At 41.6% G+C, this 22,424-nt stretch overlaps 1 protein-coding gene across 1 annotated transcript in view; it reads left to right on the plus strand.

The window, feature by feature from the left end:
* Positions 1-22,424, plus strand: part of LOC132578176 (RNA-binding protein 33-like) — a 108,366-nt gene that overhangs the window by 13,422 nt on the left and 72,520 nt on the right. Inside the window, exons 2-7 of the mRNA XM_060248049.1 lie at positions 4,308-4,386; positions 6,084-6,132; positions 9,048-9,124; positions 10,125-10,437; positions 12,462-12,581; positions 17,743-17,914. Of these exons, the coding sequence (XP_060104032.1) occupies positions 4,308-4,386; positions 6,084-6,132; positions 9,048-9,124; positions 10,125-10,437; positions 12,462-12,581; positions 17,743-17,914 (810 nt within the window). The remainder of the gene's footprint in view (positions 1-4,307; positions 4,387-6,083; positions 6,133-9,047; positions 9,125-10,124; positions 10,438-12,461; positions 12,582-17,742; positions 17,915-22,424) is intronic.

The raw sequence follows: 22,424 nt of genomic DNA on the forward strand, positions 1-22,424 counted from the left end.
TGAGCTAATTATATACAGTGTATTCATTTTATGTAAATACACATCAATAATTCAGTTTTATTGCACAAGGGGTATAAAAAGTCTCATAAAAATGTTTTACAATAACCTCTAGCATGGGGGTGTCGAACAGCCAGATCTGACATAAATGAGACCTTGTCGGGCTGGGCCATGTGTGTACCTATTTAAGATTAGGTAGCAGCGATATAAACTTTATAAAGGACATAGACAAGCACAACTAAAGTTTAAGAAAACCCCCTTAAAATAAAATATGCTTAAAACATTAGCATTTGTTAGTCTTAAAGATGCTTTCTTTGTATCTCTCCCATGTATCTCTCCCACTGGGCAAAGAAAGCTCTGTTTTTTTCCTTCCTCCACCAGGGGACCAGGAGGGGGAAGCGCCTCGGCCAATAGAAGAAAGAGAGGCTTGGCTCAGTAGCTGTGCTGTGTGATCGAAAGAGCCTGGCAAAGCGAACTCCCTCCCCCCTTTCTCCCCAGGGGAGGAGCTTGAGCCAATTGAGAAAGATTTTGCTCTGTAGCTCTTATGAGATTGAACAAGCCTTGCGAAGCAAGCTGTTATGCAGAAGGAAGCATGTGAGAGGGAGAATGAAGTGGATGATAGCCAGTTGCTTGGGGGCCTCATATGGCCCCCGGGCCACATGTTTGATACCCCTGCCAAATGCATTGAGTTAGGGAGCCAGTTTGGTCTAGTGGTTAAGAGTAGCGAACTTTAATCTGGAGAACCAGGTTTGATTTCCCCACTCCTCCACATTTATCTTTTGGGTGACCTTGTATAAGTCACAGTTCTTTCAGAGTTGTTCTCTCAGGAGCAGTTCTTTCAGAGTTCTCATAGGGTGTCTGTTGTGAGGAGAGTAAGGGAAGGAGATCGTAAGCTGCTCCGAAACTGAGTGATGCATGGGGTATAAATACAATCTCCTCCTCCCCCTCCTTCTGATGCAGTGTTAGTAAGCTGAGCATATTCTTAATTGTGGTGTGACAAAATTCTGTTTAACAATCAGCAAGTGTATTTTGTGCCTGCAACTCTTTAAATATGTTCATCCACAAAGTACAATACACTTCTGTTAATTGGAGTGGCATATCTGGGACTGGGAACTGTTATTTCCTGTCATGCAGGCTGCTCAAAAGGGTACATTAACAGCCTTTGTGCAATTCCAGGATGAGGGGGAGAGATATTGAGGATAAACTGAGGAAATCATATGCAGGGTTTTTAATATGTTGGACCTCCCATAGCCATACAATGAGAACTGTTGCTACTGTTCCCATTCTCATGCTCCCCATTTCTGCCTTGAGAAATGAGGTCTTTGGGCTTGCTGCAAAAGAGCCAGCAATGAAGCAGAAGAAGCTTTCTACAACCCACAAGGGGGGCAGGAGAGCCCTTAAATGCCAGCTTCTTGCTTGCAGAGGGCTGAGAACAGACTTTCTTCTTTTCAACTCCTGTTTATGTGTAGAATGCCTTTCACAGGAGGAAGGAAGGGAAGAATTACAGAAAACTATAAATGAGTAGAACTTGAAATGCTTGTTCTGTCGCTTAATAGGCTGCTATCTAGCTTTGAACAGGCTTGATTTGTATTTAATGATGTGCATGTTATTCTGAAGAATTTGCTGTGACAGTGTTAGGATATCAAGTAACATAGCCTGTTTAGAGGAGGGGCTGGGGAAATTACGTAGAAGTGTACTGACAAACTTTAGGCCTTGAATTTGAGAACAACACTGAAACATAGATATAATATCTAGTGCCTCTTCAGTTTCTGAATCTAGCTTGAACATTTGGACATTCTCATTTTGAACTTCACTTTGGTTGACTGCAAAATTAATGTGATGGGCCAGTAGTTGCTGCAATCTTGGACATCTTTTTCAGAATTGGAATGTAGCTTGAATATTTCCAGTGTGTGGGACATTGTTTTCCAAAAGTTAGTTGTCTCTTTTAATGTACTTATGTTAGTCATTTGTGCCAATGATGGCTTTAAAAAGCAACTTTGTAAAGTTCAGTTGAGGATGGATGAGCCAAGTGGCTGTTCATAGGTATGTCAGGAGTTGTGTATTTGAATCTGTATCATTGACTCAGATAATTGAATCAAATATGTAAACAGCAACTCAGGTATCCCAGCTTTCCTCAGAAATTCAGCAGCTAGTATATCCTCCATTTTTGAGTTACATGCTACTTTCAATAAACAATACACTGCCTTGTTTTTTTGTTTTACTACCAATTGTATTGTTGCTTGGATTGGAACGAAGTCTATTACATGCTAAATGTTTTATTCATTTGTAGGCCCTTAAAAGGTTTAAAGAACTTCAGCAGTGTTGCCTTTTTTTCTTCTTGTGAAGGAGCAGTGCAAAGAGAAAGGCAGAAAGGAGGGAAAGGTGTTTTCCACACAAGGATAGGCTTGTGCAGTTTCCCTCTTGCTGTTTTGGCTGCAGATACTGGCAGCGGTGATGGGGCCTCTCAGGTAGCTTTTTTAAAATCAGCGAATTAATAGCTTTATATCAATAAGCCATTATACTAAGATATGCATCAGGTTGTCTGAGGTCCTGTCTTCCATTTTAAAAAGTGACTAGCCCATTTTGTTGTGGATGCTTCACCCCATATATCTCTGCAAGGAAAAGGGCTCAAACTCATTTGCAGGGAGGGCTGGATCTGACATAAATGGGACTTTGTGGGGCTGGGCCATGTGTGTCCTAAAATGTGAAAGCCAGATAGCAGAGATATAGACTTTATAGAGGACTCAGGCCAACACAATTAAAAAGCACAAAGGTCACAGCAGAAACTAAAAAAAAAAAAAAATGCTCTCAGCCTGGGAAAACGTTCAGGAAACTTCAGGTGGTTCAGCTGGCCATAAGAATGCTGGGAAGTTCCTCTCCAGTGAAACACATAGACAAAGCTGCTAGGAAAACGTGGAATGGATTTTTGTTCAAATTTGCTCTGCCCAGAAGCTTGAAAAGAAAATCCATTTTGCATTTTCTTTGCAACTTTGCTTTCAGCATTAACCTCTGCAAAGAGAAGGCAGAAGGAGCTGGGAGCATTGTTGGCAGCCTCGGAGCTTCACAGGGTGAGGGCCGGAGGGGGAAGGGGAAGGAGAAAGCCCCGCAGGCTTGATCGAAGCCTTTAAAAAAAATGAAATCTGGGAATTCAGAGAACTTCAAGTGTCTTTTGGCATAAGAGACTATTGATATAATACTATTAAATGTCTGGTTGAAAGCGAAAAAAACGCCGTGGTAGAGTGAGGAAACAGCTGCTTCTACTGTTGTTGTCGTCATCTCCTTGTCTCGTTGTTGTTTCAACTTAACAGATTGCCCCATCCTGGCTAGTGTTGGACTCTGGGCAGTGTTCATTACAAAAATACAATACATACATTTAAATTGGTCTTTTATTGTTTTTGTTGACTTGTTTTTATGTAACCTGCCCTGAGCCTGTTCTACGGGAAGGGCAGGTTAAAAATCGAATAAAATAAATAAAACCAGTTACATTTTTTGAAAAATTATAAACCCTAATGGCATCTCATTTAAAATGCTATCGTTCAGATTCCCAGTTGTTACATTGGGGTGGGGTGGGAATATCCACTGAACCGGGGGCAGGGAGAAGAGGTTCCAGCATGGCAACTGTCACGGTCCTTATGCAAAGACTTGGCAGAACATCTCTGCCTTTCAGGCCCTGCAAAACTGTAAAAAAATCCCACAGGGCCCTAATGTCTTCTGGCAGAGTGTTCCACCAAGTTGATGAGTGTTCCACTCATCGAGGACAGACGGACCTCTTTAGGGCCAGGGGTCACAGCAGGTTCCAACCAGTGGAGCGTAATGCCCTTTCAGGGATATAGCAGAGGAGGCAGTCCTGTAGATATGTTGGTCGCAGACTGCTCAAGGCTTTACAGGTCATAACCAGAACCTTGAATCTGATCCAGTATTTAACCAGAAGCCAGTGTAGCTAGCGCAGTGCAGGTGGAATATGTGCTGTCCATGGTGTTCCTGTCAGGACTCGCAGCGTTGCATTCTGGATCCGTTGAAGCTTCCAAGGGAACTATGGGGGAAATGGCTGCTTTGTGGGTTGGACCAGGAACATCTGAACTTTCCGGGCTTTGCTGCAATATCCCCCAAAACTTCAGAGTAGAAAGATTGTAGAAAATCCAGGGAAACCCTGCAAGGTGCACAAATACACCACAGTGCTGTGGGGAAGCAGGGCAATGATCTGTTTCCCAAGAGCGTCAAGTTGTTTAGAAACTCCAAAAGCCAACAGAATTGGTGCATTGCAGTTGGTGCATTTTCTTCCTGTACAAATAAATGCCTTTTATTAATAGATGATGACTTCGATCAATTCGATAAGCCTGGCGCAGAAAGATCTTGGAGGAGGAGAGCTGGAGATGATGACTGGGACAGGTAAGCTAATGAATTTCACATTCAGGTTCTTTTTCTGGAATTCCATTCTGTTTGTTTTTAAAAGTGCACATTTAGATGCTAATGGAGCGTATGCTTGCTATGTATGTATCAGAAACTGAATGGTAGGAAAACATTTACATCATTTGTATCCTGCCTTTCTTCCCAGGAGAGACCGTGTGCCACTTATATCATTCTCTGCTTCTCCATTTTATCCTCATAGTAACCCACAGAGGTATATTCAGTTGAGAGTGAATGTATCTTCCGTGAAGACATAGGAGTATTTTAAAACAAAAAAATACAGTGCAGAAAATAGCACAAGGCAGTGTAATGTAAATCTGAGTTTTGACATTAGTTTCCAACTAAATGGAGTCCTTAATGCTAGGTGATGCGGTAGAGAGCTTTGCAGCCCAAAGTCTCTTGGATGCCTCTGTCCTGATGCGGTAGAGAGCTTTGCAGCCCAAAGTCTCTTGGATGCCTCTGTCCTGAGGCGTTCTTTTGCATAGGCGATGTGGAAGTGCATTGAAGTACTTCCTCCCTAGTAAGATATGTGTGTTCGATTGGACCTTAATTTCCTGCCCATCATGCAGAGTTGTATGGAAGAAGGGAGCAAGAGCCCTGTGGCGCAGAGTGGTAAAGCTGCAGTACTGCAGTCCAAGCTCTGCTCATGACCTGCGTTCGATCCCGGTGGAAGCTGGGTTCAGTTAGCCAGCTCAAGGTTGACTTAGCCTTCCATCCTTCCTTCCGAGGTCAGTAAAATGAGTACCCAGCTTGCTGGGAGTAAAGTGTAGGTGACAGGGGAAGGCAATGGCACATCACCCTGTAAAAAGTTTGCCGTGATGTTGTGATGCGACGTCACCCCAGAGTCGTAAACAACTGGTGCTTGCACAAGGGACTACCTTTTTTACCTTTATGGGAGAAGGGAGAGATGATACTCTTGAAAACAAATGGCAAAGAGGTTGGGGTAGGAATTGAGAAGACAGTGCATCACAGTGGTTATAGGTAAGTCATCTAAGGCCACTTTTAAGACTTAAATACCGTCTAATAGTGACTTACTGGCATAACTCCCTCGAGCCCTTTCAGCTTTCTTATACTCCAGTTGGAGTTTGGCCATTACTGGCTGGAGTAAGAGCCCCAGTGCCTAGTGGTATTTGTGGTGGTTCCTACACAAATGTTGCAACTATGAATCACAATTAGATCAGAGCATGCTTCTTTGTTTTATTTCTTGTGTTTCTTAGTTTTATGCTTTCCTACCACCAGGAACATTAACTGTTTGACAGTAATAAGAGTCCTCTGTGGCTTTGACAAGTGGCAAACCTACTTATACTTTCTTCCTAATAATGTTGATGAACTCATAGCTTTTTAAGGTCCCCCCCCCCCTCGAAAAATCTGAGGTCGCCATGTTGAACACTGTTACAGTGTCACTGAAATCCTGGAACATTGTTATATATAAACTGAGGAGTAGGTGGCAAATGAAAAATAGTGCCCATAAATCTTTTGAGAAAGTTGCATACTGTATGCTATGTTCCTGCTTGTTGTGGCAAATTGAGACTATACTGTATTCTATACTGAAGAATTCCTTGGCAGTCCTTTTAGCAGATGCTTTAACTTTTTAATGAGCATATCGCTATTACATACAAAATCCTTCCTTCAGAAAGAGCTTATTCCAGGGGTATGTTTGTCTTTGTTTTTTCTTGCAGTGAACTGGATGATGACTTGCTAGGAGAAGATTTACTGACTGGGAAAAAGGTCAGTAGTAAACACATTTGAAATGGGTGCATAAATGCACAGGATACATAAGTAACATTTTACGTACATCTTGTACTTGTTCTTGCTGGTTGTCTGCACACCCTGCGTGCCCTGATATTTATTTTATTTTATCAAATTTATATCCTGCCCTCCCCTGGCAGGCTCAGCAAATTAAACCACATAAAACGTTAAAGAAGAAGAAGAAGATATTGGATTTATATCCCGCCCTCCACTCCAAAGAGTCTCAGAGCGGCTCACAATCTCCTTTACCTTCCTCCCCCACAACAGACACCCTGTGAGGTGGGTGGGGCTGGAGAGGGCTCTCACAGCAGCTGCCCTTTCAAGGACAACCTCTGCCAGAGCTATGGCTGACCCAAGGCCATTTCAGCAGGTGCAAGTGGAGGAGTGGGGAATCAAACCCGGTTCTCCCAGATAAGAGTCCGCACACTTAACCACTACACCAAACTTTACACAATAAAATCAACCAGTACAGTTTACAATCATAAAACCAACATGTGCGTTTTTAATTACTCTGAATGTTCTTACTTTAGTTACGATGATTCCGTGGAATTATCGGTGCCATGGAGTAATAGCTACCTCCCTTCAGCCTCTAAAGGCGAGTTTAAATAATTCGGTTTTACAGGCCCTGTGGAACTGTGGCAGATCCCGCAGGGCCGTGATATGTCATCTGCTTGTTTTTCTTTTTCAAATATGTGCATATACGTGGAAGTTTTCAAAGAGGAAAGCCAAGCTAGGCTCATTCAGCGTGTAACAGCCTATTGTTGCCATGAGTATTTACATTGAAACAAAAACATTTTTGAAAATATGTTGTGGATATGTGTGCCGTATAAATTATATTGTCATTATTTGATGCTGTGGATTGGTTTATATAAACATTTTCAAGTTACACATTGATTAAAACTTTACCTTGTGTTTCACTTGCTTTTTAGTGTTCTCCCAAACCTCCCACCTTTTCCACTAAAAAAGTTATCAGGCTTTTTTCATGTTACATGTTTTGTGAGAAAAACCTTGTCTTAAGAAGCATTCCATTCATCCCAAAAGAGAAAATATTTCATAGGGGTATTTTAGTACACCCCTAAATTCCCCAGTTCTTTCATTGGAGAAAGGGAGGGGTGTTCTGTGGAGGATAGTTCCCCCACCCCTTATTTTTTCCCTGTTTCTACCCAGTCCTTCACATCTTTATCTGTCTCCTGGACTTTCTTGCTTGCTTTCCTCTAGAATGAAAGTTTTTCAACAAGATAGAACTGGAACATGCATCTGTGCCTGCCAATTGAGCTACTCCTTCCTACTGCCCAGCAAAACTGGTTTTATGTACTCACTGTATATGTTTTATTAATCACTCTTAATGTGTGCCACTGAGATTTGAGCCATTGTTGCTGAAGATTTTGCAATCCCTTCCACAGAAGCCACATAACAGTTTATGGCAGAGTTTCTTGTGTGTTGGAACTTAACAAATTTGTCAGCTGGAGCTACCAAGAGAGTGGTTTGAAGTCAGGTTGAAAAATTCATATATGTGGTTATGTAAAAATAAGTTTCTGGGTCCTGCAGCTCTTTTTCACTAAGTGAGGAGCTTTGTTCCCTCAGAAATAAGTTTCTTACTTTGTAGACGAGTCCTTGGTTCCTGCCCTTGGTTATATTTATTGTTTGGGCCAATCAGGTGGATCTCATGGGGGCTAAACATCAAGCTCTAATGAGCTTGTGTATTCTAATGAGACTATCTGTTGGATCCAACCAGATTTCCTGCTGGTGAAAAAGTAAGGAACAGTTTGGTGTAGCGGTTAAGTGTGTGGACTCTTATGTGGGAGAGCCAGGCTTGATTCCCCACTCCTCCACTTACAGCTGCTGGAATGGCCCTGGGTCAGCCACAGCTGTTGTAGGAGTTTTTCTTGAAAGGGCAGCTGCTGTGAGAGGCCTCTCAGGCCGCCCCCCCCCCCACCTTACAGAGTGTCTGTTGTGGGGGGAGAAGATATAGGAGATTGTAATCTGCTCTGAGTCTCTGATTCAGAGAGAAAGGTGGGGTATAAATCTGCAGTCTTCTTCTTTCCCTTTGATCACTAGAAAAGGCTACACTTGAGATTCTAAGGAGTCTGAACAAATTGGAGGGGGGGCGGAGTCAGGTGACATGGGGCTGTAATAATCAGAATTTGATGAGACTGGGTGAAAATCTGACTATATCTAGCCCCATGAGGTCACTGTTTTCAAGCCTCATTATTCAGTGTTACGTCTGAGGCAGCATTCAGATGTTACGAGTCATGACAAGTTCCTCTTAAACTCCAGGCACAAGGGCAGTTTGTAGCTGTGGTTGTGCATGCCTGTTGCTCCTCCCACTTTCCTCCCTTAGTATGCAAACGCATCACATTTGATCAAGCGCCACTTTCCTGTGATATCTGGATTTACAATCTTAAATGGCTTGGATTTTGTTTATTCTGCACAAACCAAGAAGCGATACTGGCTTGTTTGGAGTACACAGACTCACAATTCATGGAGGTGCTTGCGTTTGTATGTCATGGTGCACTGGAGCTTCATCCAACCAGGAAATGTTCATTCAAGTTCTGTATGCTAGAAGTGGGAAGTGCGGAAGAAGGGAAGGGGCATGTGTGAGCACAGCAGCTTTTGTCCAATTTTAATTGCATTTTGCTTTGATTTTTGAATGCAGCCTCTGTTTGGGGAGCTTTGAAATCTTCAGTCAGCTGATATATAGATTTTTCAGAATTGGTGTTTGTTGCACTGATGGTCAAAACAAACCTAATATTGATAATGTCTTGCTTGATATTGATAATACCTTGTAAAAATGTCCCAGGCCTGAAGAACAGCCATCTTTGCTACTTCGTTTAGATCTTTATATATATATTGGGTGATCTCAAGGACAATTTTTTCTGTAATTTAACATTTAGACTCAGTCAGATATATCAGATGAAGAACTGAATGATGATCTTCTGCAGAGCGATAATGAAGAGGATCAACATTTCAGGTTTGTCTGTTTAAAAACCATGTAAAGTAACTGGTTTTCTTGTTCAGTACCTTGAATGTGAATTTTACCAGAATGCTACAGCAGTGAATGCAGTGTACTTTAACTCTGAACAGAGGTGTCCATGCACAAGTGCTAGAGCTGTATAAAAGCAGTATTTTAAAATAAGCTGTTTTTAACTGTGATATTTTGAATAGAAATCCATTTTTTCCTGCCTGGTAAAGAGAGTAGTAGGATTTCTTAGATGCATTCTGTAACGCCAAGTTAGACCTATTTTTTAGGGATCAGCTTTTTCAAAATATGATGTTTTGGCTAAATTTTAGTTGGGGAGGGTACTTCAAAATCTGATCCTGTTTTATCATTTGTTCATCTCCATATCCTGTCCCATAGTTTTTGGAGAAAGAACCAAGAAAACTGGGGAGCTGTTCCTTATTGCTTTGGAAAACAAAGTAAATTACACAAAAGTTATTGTAGCCAAGCTCTTAGTTGCTAGTGCGATTCTGGATAGGAGACTCTGGGCAGCTGGTGTAATGAAAGCTTTTTAACCCTGTGCGAATTCCAGTAAAGTGTGTTCAGACTCCCCCTTTAAAGAAGCATCAGTTCTGAAAAAGTCTTAAGATTTGATATAGTGTAAAGAAAAAGAAGTTAACATTGTAGTAGTAGTTCTCGTGTTGCGCCTTTTTTGTTAGAATGGGAATTAAAATTGAAAGCAGTTTGCTCAGTTACTATATAGAGCCTCTTGCCAACCTAACCTGCTAGACCATCTGGATGGTTTGATCCCTCTGCTCAAATAGCCTGCAGCTGGTGATAAGCTGTGATATAAGTATGCATTATGTGTTTGTGGCATGGAGTCAAGTTGACACGTGGGCTTGTCTTTTTTTCCTGGCTAATGAAGAAAACTGAATGCTTCCGGCATGGTCCAGACTTCTCAGACCTTGCCCACGAAATACGGAGAACGGATCCCTTTATTTCATTCAGGTCTCTGTATTTTATCCTAATGCAGTACCCAGGATGTTGCTGTTAGTCTTAATGCTACATCTGGCCTGGTTCAGCCCTTTGAGCTCTCGGAGGGAGCTCATGATCCATCCACCGAGCAAGATTCAGAATATGAACAAGGGGATGATGAACTGGCTTATGACAAATCAGAGGTTCCTGAAGAATATGCAGAAGAGTACACAGAAGAAGGGCAGTATGAAGGCGCAGAGGCTGAACTGGCAGAAGACCAAATAGAATATGGTGAAGATCAGGGAGAAGAAGAGATTTATAATGATGAAGTGCTAGATCTTGAAATCAATGAACCGCTAGATGAATTTCCAGTGAGTTTCTTTCTATTGTATTTTCTGAGATAACATTGCTTCATGTGTCTAGGTTTTTAGACTGATCTGAAATCTGTTTACCTCCCTAGGGATGGGGGGGAAATTAGACCTATTATCACTGTCTGCCAGTTTCTTTATCTAGCCTGTGACAAAGTTTGTGTTGACAGCTTGTTTGGCTGTAGGTAATGCTCCTTTGTCATTCTGGAAGGCAGTTGAGAATCATGACCTTGAGGATTGTATCCTTAAGGAAGAAAACAGCTTTGTGTGGTGGAGGCGCACAGCCAATTGTTAGAAGTACTTAATGCAAAAGCTTTTATCCAGGCTTTAGACAAGATCTGATAAAGTCCTTCGAAGGTGAAAAGATTATTGACCTGCTAAAGACATCTTTAAGGTGCTAATATTTGAAAGTGATTGATGTCCTGCTCATTCATCCTTTTTTTTCTTGTAACTGAGAACTGTCTAAACCTGAATAAAGAGATTGGAGGTTAGTTCAGAAAATGTCATATGCATAATTTGTTCCCATTTTAGTGTCTTGCTTCGAGCAGCTTGCCTTGACTTTAGTGGAAAGTACTCTTGTGACTATCAGTATAACCAAAATATTTCACAAGAAAATTGTGCGTTAGCAGGGCAATTGAGAACCATTCAATTTTACTATATTTCTTGTTTGTACAGCATCTCTTGCAGTTCAGCTATGATAGCTGGCTGGACTTGTTAGGACTTTTAGGTTGCCTGTAATAACTGGAGAAAAACAAAGTACAATTAGATAAATCAGTGACAAAAATATTTTTATGGTGGTGTATGGCAGCTCTTAAATTGACCACATCCAACACCACAGTTGAAACAGCTGCATAAGGAAAAGTATCATACTTGTTTGGTTACCTGTGTATGTCTTAACTTCGCAGATCATGAAAGCTAACTGAATGTATTGAAATAGCTGATACTCAACTAAACTAGTTACTGCTATAGCCTTCTGTTATATGTCTGTGGTAAAGTTTGGGACACGCTGCTTGGGCCCCTGGCACCCTGGGTGCTGTTGATCTCTTAAGAAGTGGGCAGGGAGCTGCTGGACTCTGTGTCCCATGTGCAAATCCCCACTTCCCTTTCCTGATCTGTGTGGTTCAACATGGCTTGTGGAAGTTACGGGGGAGGTCTTGTAGAAGGGGAGAGCTCTGTTGTGTTTATAGACTCTTTCAGCCGTAACAACTCTCCAAAATATTTGCAATAAAAATAAATATTAAATGAGGAAGAAGAGATTGGATTTATGCTCCACCCTTGACTTGATGTCTCAGAGCAGTTTACCATCACCTTCCCTTCCTCTTCCACAATAGACACCCTGTGAGGTAGGTGGGGCTGAGAGAGCTCCTTTGAGAACTGCTGTTGAGAGAGCAGCTCTGTTGAGAACCTGTGACTGACCCAAGGTTGCAGTAGTGTGTTACAGAGATGAAAAGAGGTCGGTCCCTCTTTTCCAGCCTTGCAGTTGTTAACTGTTGAAACTGTTTTTTCGCTTAAAGGGCAAGATTGAAGAAAGTAGCTCCCCCCACCTGAAGAAGTGTTCTACAGAACAGATACCTGCCATACCAAGTGGTGATCTTCTGGGGAGGGGGGGCAAAATTCTTCTCGAAGGTTGAGAGGAAGGAAGGCATGATCCCACAGGCTTCTTCCAGTCACTTTTGTAGTTAGGAGATCGAGACTGATTTCACACTCACCTTACGCCGCTGTCATGTTCGTCTTCTCAGTGTGCCTTCCTTCCGATTTCACATTATCTACCCCAGGGCTGCAGCAAGCGTCTTCGCGCTTTTGCACAGCAAACAGAAACTAGTTTTTTAACACCAACGCTTGCTGCAGCCCCGAGGGAGATAGTGTGAAATCGGAAGGAAGCCATGCTGAGAAGACGAATGTGAGAGCGGCCTAAGGTGAGTGCGAAATCAGTTCGAGAGTTCTACAGCTATATTTAGTCCCTAATAAATGAGCAGGTAGGATTAATAAATGAACAGGTAGGACTAACAACCTGCATTTTTTCCTAGGATGAAGACTATATGCAATCCTATGGTGAGCAGCAAGTAATGGAAGAGCAAGAAGAATACGTAGCCGAAGAATTGGAACAGGTTGCTGACAGCCAGACTCCTCCAAATGAACCAGAAGAGGTATTTTGGAAGAGCTGAAATCCTGAAGGAGAATATTGCTTACTGGGTGGGATTTGAAGGGAATCTGAAATTCACTGTGCAGTTACATTAAGGCCAAGTAGCAAACCTGACACCGGTCTTGCATCTTTGAAGCATAGTAGTACAAAGAAAAACTATTCTGTTCATCCTGGTGTTACTCCTCCTTTCTTAAACATGTCCCTTTATGAAGTCAGGCCATTTGTCAAGATGCTCACAGTTCTTGTGGCTATACACCAGTAGCTAAATGTCTCAAAATATTTTTCTTCTTTCCTTAGTTTTTCTTCATCTCTACTCTTCTCCTAAACTCCTGTACCAGTGTTATCTTTAGGGATACTGGTGTAAGTTTGTGTTATAAGTTCTTGGTAAGAGAGAAGGGGAAATGTGTAGGACCTGGACTTTTCAATTTGCTCTTCTTTCACTACTTGAACATCTGGATTTTGCTTGGAAAAATAAATGTTTGTTTTCCTTGACTTAAAATTCAAAACTGTTAAGTAGCACTCCATAGTATTTATTTATTTATTCGATTTATATCCCGCCCTCCCCACTGAGGCGGGCTCAGGGCGGCTGACAACATAAAATCTAGAACAATAAGATTAATAAATATTAAAATGCATATACAATAATTTACAATAGTTAAAACTGTAAAACAAGAACAAACAGTCTGACAGTTCGGTGCTATTCTCACACCCTTCCTTCGCAGTTTTTAAATACCAGTTAGTTATATGCCAACCGGAAGAGGACCATCTTACAGGCCTTGCGAAACTGCCCAAGGTTCTGCAAGGCCCTCACCTCCTCCAGTAGCTGGTTCCACCAGCAGGGGGCTGTGATTGAAAAGACCCTGTCCCTGGTTGACTTCAGACGGGCCTCCTTCGGCCCGGGGATTACTATCAGTTTTTGGGAGCCAGACTAGTAAATGAATACTTCTCTTCTTATCTTGTTCTTTTGACTCAAAGGTCTTGAATTTTTTGAGATCCAGCCTTCTTACAGGCAATCACCACTGCTAAATATTTAGTGACTGCTAGGGTAGTTTTCCAGTCCTCATCTACAACAAAAACGGGATGTTTTTTTGACATGGTAGATTCACATAATCTATTAAGAGGAAGGACAAATACCTTTCTCTCAAAACAGACCAGATTTCACACTCCAGTAAAATATGTTCTAAGGACTCAAGGTGACCAGATCCACATTTACAAATTCTGTCTGCATATGCTATGCCTGCAAATTGGCCTTCCAGCATGACTGAGGGGAAAGAATACTTAGTTTTTTTCGTATAAGGCTAACATGCAACTACTATACCATCCTGCATGACATTACCTGCATTTTTATCTTTTGCCTCTGTATGGGAATTGTCTTGTTCCTGAAGGAGGACAGAAAGGGTCAGGCCAGACTTGGGGGAATCTGTTTCAAATCCCCACTCAGCCATGAAACTCCCATTAAAAAAATCATTTAGTACATTTACTACCTTGGACCCTGTTCATGAGTACCCTTTTTTTTTTAAGTCACCTCAAAGCTTTGAAATGAATCTAAGAGATCTTTGATCATCTGCTTGGTAAATAATTTTCATTCTTAGCCAGCAGTTTTCAATAAAGCCTGTTTTCTGCACAGCTGTCTATAGAAGCTTCACCTACCGTGGACTGGTTCCCCCCCTCCCCCCGCTCTCCGTGCCAAGAGAGCCACACAGGCAAGGAAGCTGCAGTCTCAAGCCAGGCCAAACCCTTTAATGAAAATGCCACGTACTGTATAGTGCATGAGTTCCGACACTTGACACTTTAAGACTTTTGGATAAGCAGACATCATGCCAGCAGATGGAGACAGGAAATTCAGAGTGACTTAGGGAAGCCATCCGTGAGAAGACCAATTATCACCTGAGCAATAAGTTCATTTTTGTCTGACGCTTTTATTTTTCCTTTCCTCTTCTGGACGAGAGTAGCTGCCACTCTTCTCTTTTATTGCCAATATTTGAGGCAGAGGATTATATTACTTTCTGGATTTAAGGGTCTTCATCTTAGTTCTCAGGTTCTCTTAAAGTAGGAAGTTGGAGCTTTATCTTAGATTGTGTGACAGGTAGGCAATTTTTTCCCCTCCATCTTCTTTCTAAAGCTCCTCCTCACCCAGTCTTGTTAATGTTTTCTTCAGTCATTTTGATTCACTCAGTGTTTAAAGCCAGTGGCAGACCACTTTCTAAAGCATGTTTAAAGCATCTCCTGCATCACAAATGTTACTTCATTTTAGAACAGAGTCCAGTGGCATCTTTAAGACCAACAAAGTTTTATTCAGGGTATGAGCTTTCATGTGACAAAGCTTTCATGTGAGCTTTGTCAGATAAGAACATTAGAGAAGCCATGTTGGGTCAGGCCAGTGGCCCATCCAGTCCAATGGTCTCATACAGTGGCCAAAAAACCAGGTGCCATCAGAATAATGAAATCAGATAATGAAATGGAATGCAGTGAACAGTACTACATGCAGGGAGTGGGCGGTGAATTAGCCCGCAAAATAGTGAAGATGTTTTTAACAGATTAAAAGAATATAACAAGTTTATCTCATTTGCCTGGGTTCAGTGGAGGGGGAAGACAGCAAAGGCAACAAACACGTCAGAATTGGACCATCAATGTTATTTGGTTTCTTTCTTGTAAAGCAGTGTGTACACACAGTAAAAAAACATAATCTTTGTTGTATGTTATGTGCATAGTTAATTTCAAAGATATAACCAGGTGCTTTCTTATTTAACAGTGTGGTATTGTTGATTTCATTAGAGTGATCAGAAATGAGGAGGGACATATAGAACTTGATAGCATCGGGTTGATATGTAAGGAACAAATGTCTTCATAAAACGGACATTCATCATGAATCAGGGAACACTGTAGTTGTTTTGTTTGTCAAGAGTAACTTTGCAGGGTCTTGAAGATAATGCAGCTGAAACTAACTACACAGTGCAGTCCTAAGCAGAGCTACACCATTCGGAGTCCATTAAATTCAGCGGACTTAGAAGGGTGTAACTCTGCTTAGGATTTCAGAGTAAGTCATGAATCTTGTTCAAACGTTCCTAACAGAACATTCTGTAATAACAGCATAGCCCGTGAACAACAAGGCTTGCATAATTCCAAGTGTGCATATCCTTGAATGACATTTCTTGTAGTCACATTATACCGGTGGCTTAGGTATCTTGGAACAAGCCAAGCTACTCTCTTCTTCCTTTGATGCTCTGCAGTAGTTTGTGTAGCATGTGTGTGCAGTAGCATGCGTGGATGATTATGTGTGTGCCCTTTGCACTTCATTGTACACTTTGTCACATTTGCATGCAAGACATACATATCAGAGTGTGGCTTTTGCCTCTTCTGGGTTGGATTCAGAGTAAATTTTTCATCAGTGGAATGGGAATTCCCTGCCTCTCTCCTCTCACTGTAGCCAACCGATCTGTTGAAATGCTGCTTCCGGGAGGTAGGGGACCCTGAGAAATGATATGAGGAGGAGAGGGGCCTGCAGCAGGAAGTGGAAATCAGAAGTTGCGAGTTTAGTCTGGGTCCAACCCTTTGTGTTGCAGAGTAGCAACTTTCCAGTTGCACATAATATTGAAACTTTTCAGTTGCAAGATTAAGAGGAGGAGAGCTGGCTAGGTGATATGATGAGCAGCAGAACATGAGGAGGTTTTAAAGGAGTAACATTTGTGTCTGGCCTCTTTGATCATTGCTTGGAATGCCAGCATGTTCCAAGGCAATCAGAATTGCTGTAGCCTTCTGTTAAAAACTAGTTTTAGAAAAGAGGTCATTCAAGAAGAAATATCATACTAGTAGGTAAAATATCCAGACATTAATAGGCAGCCCCTTCACCATTGTTGAGATATGTTCCCTGTAGCTTATATAGCATATCTAAGTGCTGTGTTCTAATCCAACTGAAGTTTCTAAATAGCCTTCAAAGACCACCCCACGATAGGCACATTGCAACAATCTAATCAGGGTGTAATCAGAACATGGATAACTGGGCAATTTATGCTTTATTAAGCAAGTGTTATATCTGGGCACAGTCTGTAAATATTGATCTAAAAGTACCCTAAAACTGAGAATTTGTTCTGGGGGAGGGTCTGCAGCCTCACCTGAGCAACCTTCTTTTACGACTAAGGAGTAACATTATTAACCAGCAGTACCAGAGGTAGTGTCCCGGTTAAACTCTACTTCATTGACGCTCAGCTATCCCATTATAACTCTGGACAGCCATTGTCTCAGCTGATTTGGTTGAAAAGGTAAAACATAGAACTAGATATTACCAGCATATGAACACATATGAAGCTGCCTTATACTGAATTAGGCCCTCGGTCCATCAAAGTCAGTATTGTCTCCTCAGACTGGCAGTGGCTCTCCATAGTCTCAAGCTGAGGTTTTTCATGCCTACTTGCCTGGACCCCTTTTAGTTGGAGATGCCGGGGATTGAACCTGGGACCTTCTGCTTACCAAGCAGATGCTCTACCACTGAGCCACTGTCCCTCTCCCATGTTGATAATATCTCCAAATCCTTTGCATAACCTCTTCCAGTTGTGTCTTATGGATGCTGAACTTTATGGGAGATAGAAGGGAACCTCGTGGCCTGGCAGTTTGCCATCTAACACACTTGTCTAGTATTGATTGGGAAGATATGTCTGGAACCACCAGAGGGGAGTGCTCGTGATTCTTACCTTGGCCGCCTTAATCAGAATGGTACTGTTGTTGATAGAATCAAAAGCAGCTGCATGGTCAAGAAGTAACAGTAAGGCCATACTCCTGCCTCTTGTTGTTGTTCAAGGCAAGTAGAACAGTTTAATCCAAAACTAGGTTAGAAGCTAAGTCGAAATGGAACTGGAAGATAATCCAGAAGTTATCTAAGAAAGCATGGCCCATCCTGCACATATTCAGGGAGTTTGTCCAGAATAGGTTAGCTGCCACTAGCTTATAGTTCCACAGATCATTTGGGTCTAGGGAGGACATTCAAGATGGACTTAATGTTCACCGTCTTTAAGATGGTTTTGGATCTTTAGGAGATCTTTGCACACAGTGTGCCACATATATGAAGCTGTGAATTACATGCCTGATAACTGTTCTTTAGCCTTCACCCGACTCTGCTGAACTGAAGACAATTGATGTTAGTAATTCATTCACCTGCTATTATGTTACAGGCAGTTATAGAAAATCTGGAACTTCAAGAGGAATCCAAGGAAGAGTCTGATGAAGAAGAAGATGATGATGAAGAGTCTGGTCGATTACGCTTCAAAACTGAACGGAAAGAAGGGACGATCATTAGGTTATCAGATGTCACAAGAGAACGGAGAAACATCCCAGAAACCTTGGGTAAGATTTGGGGAGGGGCTGGACAGTGTTACTGATGCAACAGCAGACTTCGGAGGATGGTGGACGACAGGAGGGCCTGGCATGACTTTGTCCATGGGGTCGTAAAGAGTCGGACTTGACTGTGCGACTGAACAGCAAAAAAAATTGTAAGTGTTATAAATAATGTGCTGGTCTCAAAGATTAAGATGAGGCAAATAGAAGGTGAGTTGGTGTTAATCTTCATTAATTGTCTTTTGTACTTGCTCTAGTGCCAAGAATACCTTCTTTATGTATTACATGCTGTAGTATTTTATGGTTATTTTAGACTTGATTTTTTTTTTTGTAAACTGTGCTGGATACAAAGTGGGGTCTAGGTGCAGAACTATAAGAATCCTTCCTAAAAATATTATTCTTGGCTTGGTTACTGATGGGATGATTTAATTGCAGATAATGTTGATTTTGTCTGAGACTGGATACAAAATGAGAAGCTGTTTGAAGGAAAAAGATTTAAACGTGAGGTGGAAAAGTCATGTTTGGCTTATAAGCTATAGATCTTAAGGCAGTTTTACATACGTAAAAAAACCACATTCTGATTATATCTGGATGTGTCTTGTCATTCCTAATTTGAGAACAAACAGGTTTTCTTCTAGGGTGACACACAATGTGTGCTCAGCATGGGGGTGTCTTTTCTTTTTATTTTTTTCCCCTTTCCTGGAAGGATTGGCTGATTAACGGTGATACCTGAAAGAAATCTAAGATTCATGTTGTCATCACAGTGAGGTGGAACCGGCAGGATTACTAATGAATTATTTACAGTCCCAGCGTGTCATCTTGAAAGAGAGTACATGCAAACAAGCGTCCTTCTGAAAAAATCCTCAGCATCAAGATCAATACAGAGACATTGTAGAGCTGGCAAACAGAATTTGTGCTGGGAGCTGATACATCCCAGGGTGCGGCAGCTTCAGAGCTGCGTCTTGTGTTGAGTTAATGCAGCCAGGGGTAAGGCACAGCGCTCCCTGCAATCTTATACAAAAAATCTAATTCAGAAGTCCCATGAATTAGAAGATGTGAATGGTTTGGAATTTTGTGAATGACAGACCTCTAGGGGGAGTCTGGTTTACCCACAAATTTCCATATAGGTGCATGGATTGTAATTCTGATGTGTTATTAAAAAAAAAAAATCAAGCATCTTTATTTAAACATGTTTATTCTGCTTTTCTCTCCCATTGAGACATTGGTCCTGTGTTCACTTAAAAAGGCAAAGGTTGTCCCCTGTGCAAGCACTAGTCATTTCTGACTCTGGGGTGACATTGCATCATGACAGACTTTTTATGGGTTGGTTTGCCATTGCCTTCCCCAGTCATCTACACTTTCCACCAGCAAGCTGGGTACTAATTTTACCAACCTCAGAAGGATGGAAGGCTGAGTCAACCTTGAGCCGGCTACCTGAACCCAGCTTCTGCTGGGATCGAACTCAGGTTGTGAGCAAAGAGCTTGGACTGCAGTACTGCAGCTTTACCATTCTGCTCCACAGGGCTCCTCTGTGTTCACTTACATATGTGTCTATTGTTTTATCCTTGTGTTCACTTACATGAGGATAAAACAATAGACACACAGTAAGAACACTAGGAAAACCCGAAACAACTGTGCTAATACAATCAAGACCACAATACAGATAATTCCATTTATGTCTGATTATTAAGAATAATTATGAAACCCATATACATGAGACACTACATATGAAAGCAGTCAGACGGTGCAGAAATGTCCTTCATAGAGATTTCAGTCTATCAGAAGTTGCAGCAATTCCACCACATGTGCCCTCATCAGATAATGTCTATATTTCTGTTTCTCTGTTTCCTCAAATATGTGGTGGCCTCTTCCCCAAATAGTTGTCCACCATAATGGTGATCAAGAATACCCTCAGTTCAGACAGCATAGAGTTGATGTCATTTGAGAACTTGAACCACCTATTTGGAGTCCTACCTTTCCTGGACAGGACCACACCTTCTCTGGAAGATCATGTTTGCAGCTTGGGGCATTCATCTGGATCTGGCTTTGCTCTTGCATGAGTACTGGCTGTCACCCAGAGTGCCTTTTACAAATTTGGGATTGAATCATCTGCTGTATTCATGACGTCTCCATTTACATTCATATACCTTTGTGACTGCTTTATTGCCCTCTTCATGGAACTGCTCCTGTAAACAGTCTGGGCACTTCAGTTGGTATGGAATGCTGCAGCTCCAACTGTTGACATGCATAAATGGTATAGGTATATTGCACCTCTTTTTAAAGCACTGACCTGTGTCCAAATTAAGGTACCAGTTTTATCTTTAGAGTGGTGAGCTGCAGTACTGCAGTCCAAGCTCTGCTCACGATCTGAGTTTGGTTCTGGTGGAAGCTGGGTTCAGGTAGCCGGCTCATGGTTGACTCAGCCTTCCATCCTTCCAAAGTCAGTAAAATGAGTACCCACCTTGCTGGGGGGAAAGTGTAGATGACTGGGGAAGGCAATGGCAAACCGCCCCATAAAAAGTCTGCCATGAAAACATTGTGAAAGCAACATCACCCCAGAGTCAGAAATTACTGGTTCTTGCACAGGGGATTGTCTTTATCTTTATTTTTATCTTTAGAGACCTAAGCGGTCTAAGTTGTTGAAATCCCAGAGAGTGTTTTCTCTTATTTGATTCTCTGTCCTACCCAAAAGGTTTGCAACCTGCCATTAACACAACTCTTTTGGGGTGCTAGCATGCATTAGGATCCTGGCCTTCTCTGTGGTGTCTCCAGAATGTTAGAATGCCTGTCCCTAGGAAGTCTACTTGTTATCTTCTCAAGTTGCTTTTTGAAAGTTGTTAAAGACACTTCTATTGTAACAGGCCTTTGGAGGCTATACTTCATTGTTTTTGGTGACTGTGCTATTTTTTATTTTTATGCTTCTGTTTCTAGGAGGATTAATAGTTTAATCTATTTGTCATGATTATATCCTGCCTTAATCAAACTCAGAGCAGTCGATTCGAATTAGTGAAGGGGGGAAGGGCCTTGTATCTCCTTGCTTTCCTTGCAAAGTGGAGCTAGGTAAAAGTTGGACAGGCATACTGAGGGAAGGATGTTTCTTCTGCCTCCTTGTTGCTTTATAAACTGCTCTGACAGAACTGTAGCTGGAAGATGGAGAAATATTGGAACTATTTAGAAGCAATCCAACAGCACTTCATGGGTTGACATTGTAGTCTAGAAATGTCTGTGAGGAACTTCACATATACAGTGTAGGAAGGTTTTTGCACTGTTCTGTGTGGTGAATGCGCACATTGATTTCACTTTGTGTTTCCAATACAGGAAGGCACTGTCCATTGGTGTCTGATCCACTAAGCCATTTTTAAGGCTCATACGACCTCTCCTTGTCTGATTCCCATTTGAGGCTGTGCTTTTGCAGAGAAAGAGCATGAGCAGGAGCTCTGTTGGGATATTTTAGTATGCAAGGCAGAGAACACAATGGATATTGAAGCCAGGAATTGGGATCAGTTTGATTCATAGGCACCAGCATTACATTTTTATATGCCAACTCTGCACTAGGCTGTTGAATAATTATGTCAGATTTTTAGGCTTCATTAACACTAGTTGCCAGGGATTGTGTAGGCATTATGCACTCTTTTGCTGGCATTTTTGAACTGCAGGGCAGTTCTTCCACATTTATTATGATAACGGAAAATCTGAGGAGCGCTATCCAGAGTTTGGCTAGGCCTGAAAAATTCAGGGTTAGGGAGGTTTATGCATGTTACCAACATACGTTAGCTATCTTTTCCCATTGTAAGAACCCCTGTATGCGAGTTTTGTAATTTTAATTAAGGAACTGATTTTCTACCATAACTTTTCAGGCTTCTAGCCTGAACTGTTTCAAGGCTCACTTTAGACTGCTCAGTGTGTTATGTTGTTTTTAATGCTGGGTATTTAATGCTATTTTTCCAAACAGTTAACTATCAGCAGGGCTTTTTTTGTAGAAAAAAGCCCAGCAGGAACTCATGCATATTAGGCCACACCCCCTGATGTCACCATAGTTTCACACAGGACTTTTTTTTGGCAGAAGAAACCCAACAGGAACTTATTTACATATTAGGCCACACCCCTGACACCAAGCCAGCCGGAACTGTATTCCTGTGCGTTCCTGCTAAAAATAAGCCCTATCAGGGCATTTTATGTTTTTATTATGTTTTACTTACAAAGTGGCTTTAAACAGGTTCTTTGGAGAGGGAGCATAGAAATTTGCTGATAAACTAGAGCAGCTATTGTGAGAAAACAGTTATTCCATCTGGTCTGCTTCACGTGGAGTCTACAATGAAAAATTCTGTAGAAGATTTAAAAATGTAAGCTGAAGGCACTTATTGGTATGTACGCTATGGCGAAGTTGCTACAATTTGCAAAGAATTCTAAATGCAGTATTTTTAAGTCTTCTAGTTAATTGTGCGATTTACAGCCAAGTTTTTCTTTGATAAACCGTTGTCAGCCAGAGCGCCTCAAAATCTGCCATAATTGATGTCTA

The sequence above is a fragment of the Heteronotia binoei genome, chromosome 10 (genome assembly GCF_032191835.1).
Source record: "Heteronotia binoei isolate CCM8104 ecotype False Entrance Well chromosome 10, APGP_CSIRO_Hbin_v1, whole genome shotgun sequence".
Lineage (NCBI taxonomy): Eukaryota > Metazoa > Chordata > Lepidosauria > Squamata > Gekkonidae > Heteronotia > Heteronotia binoei.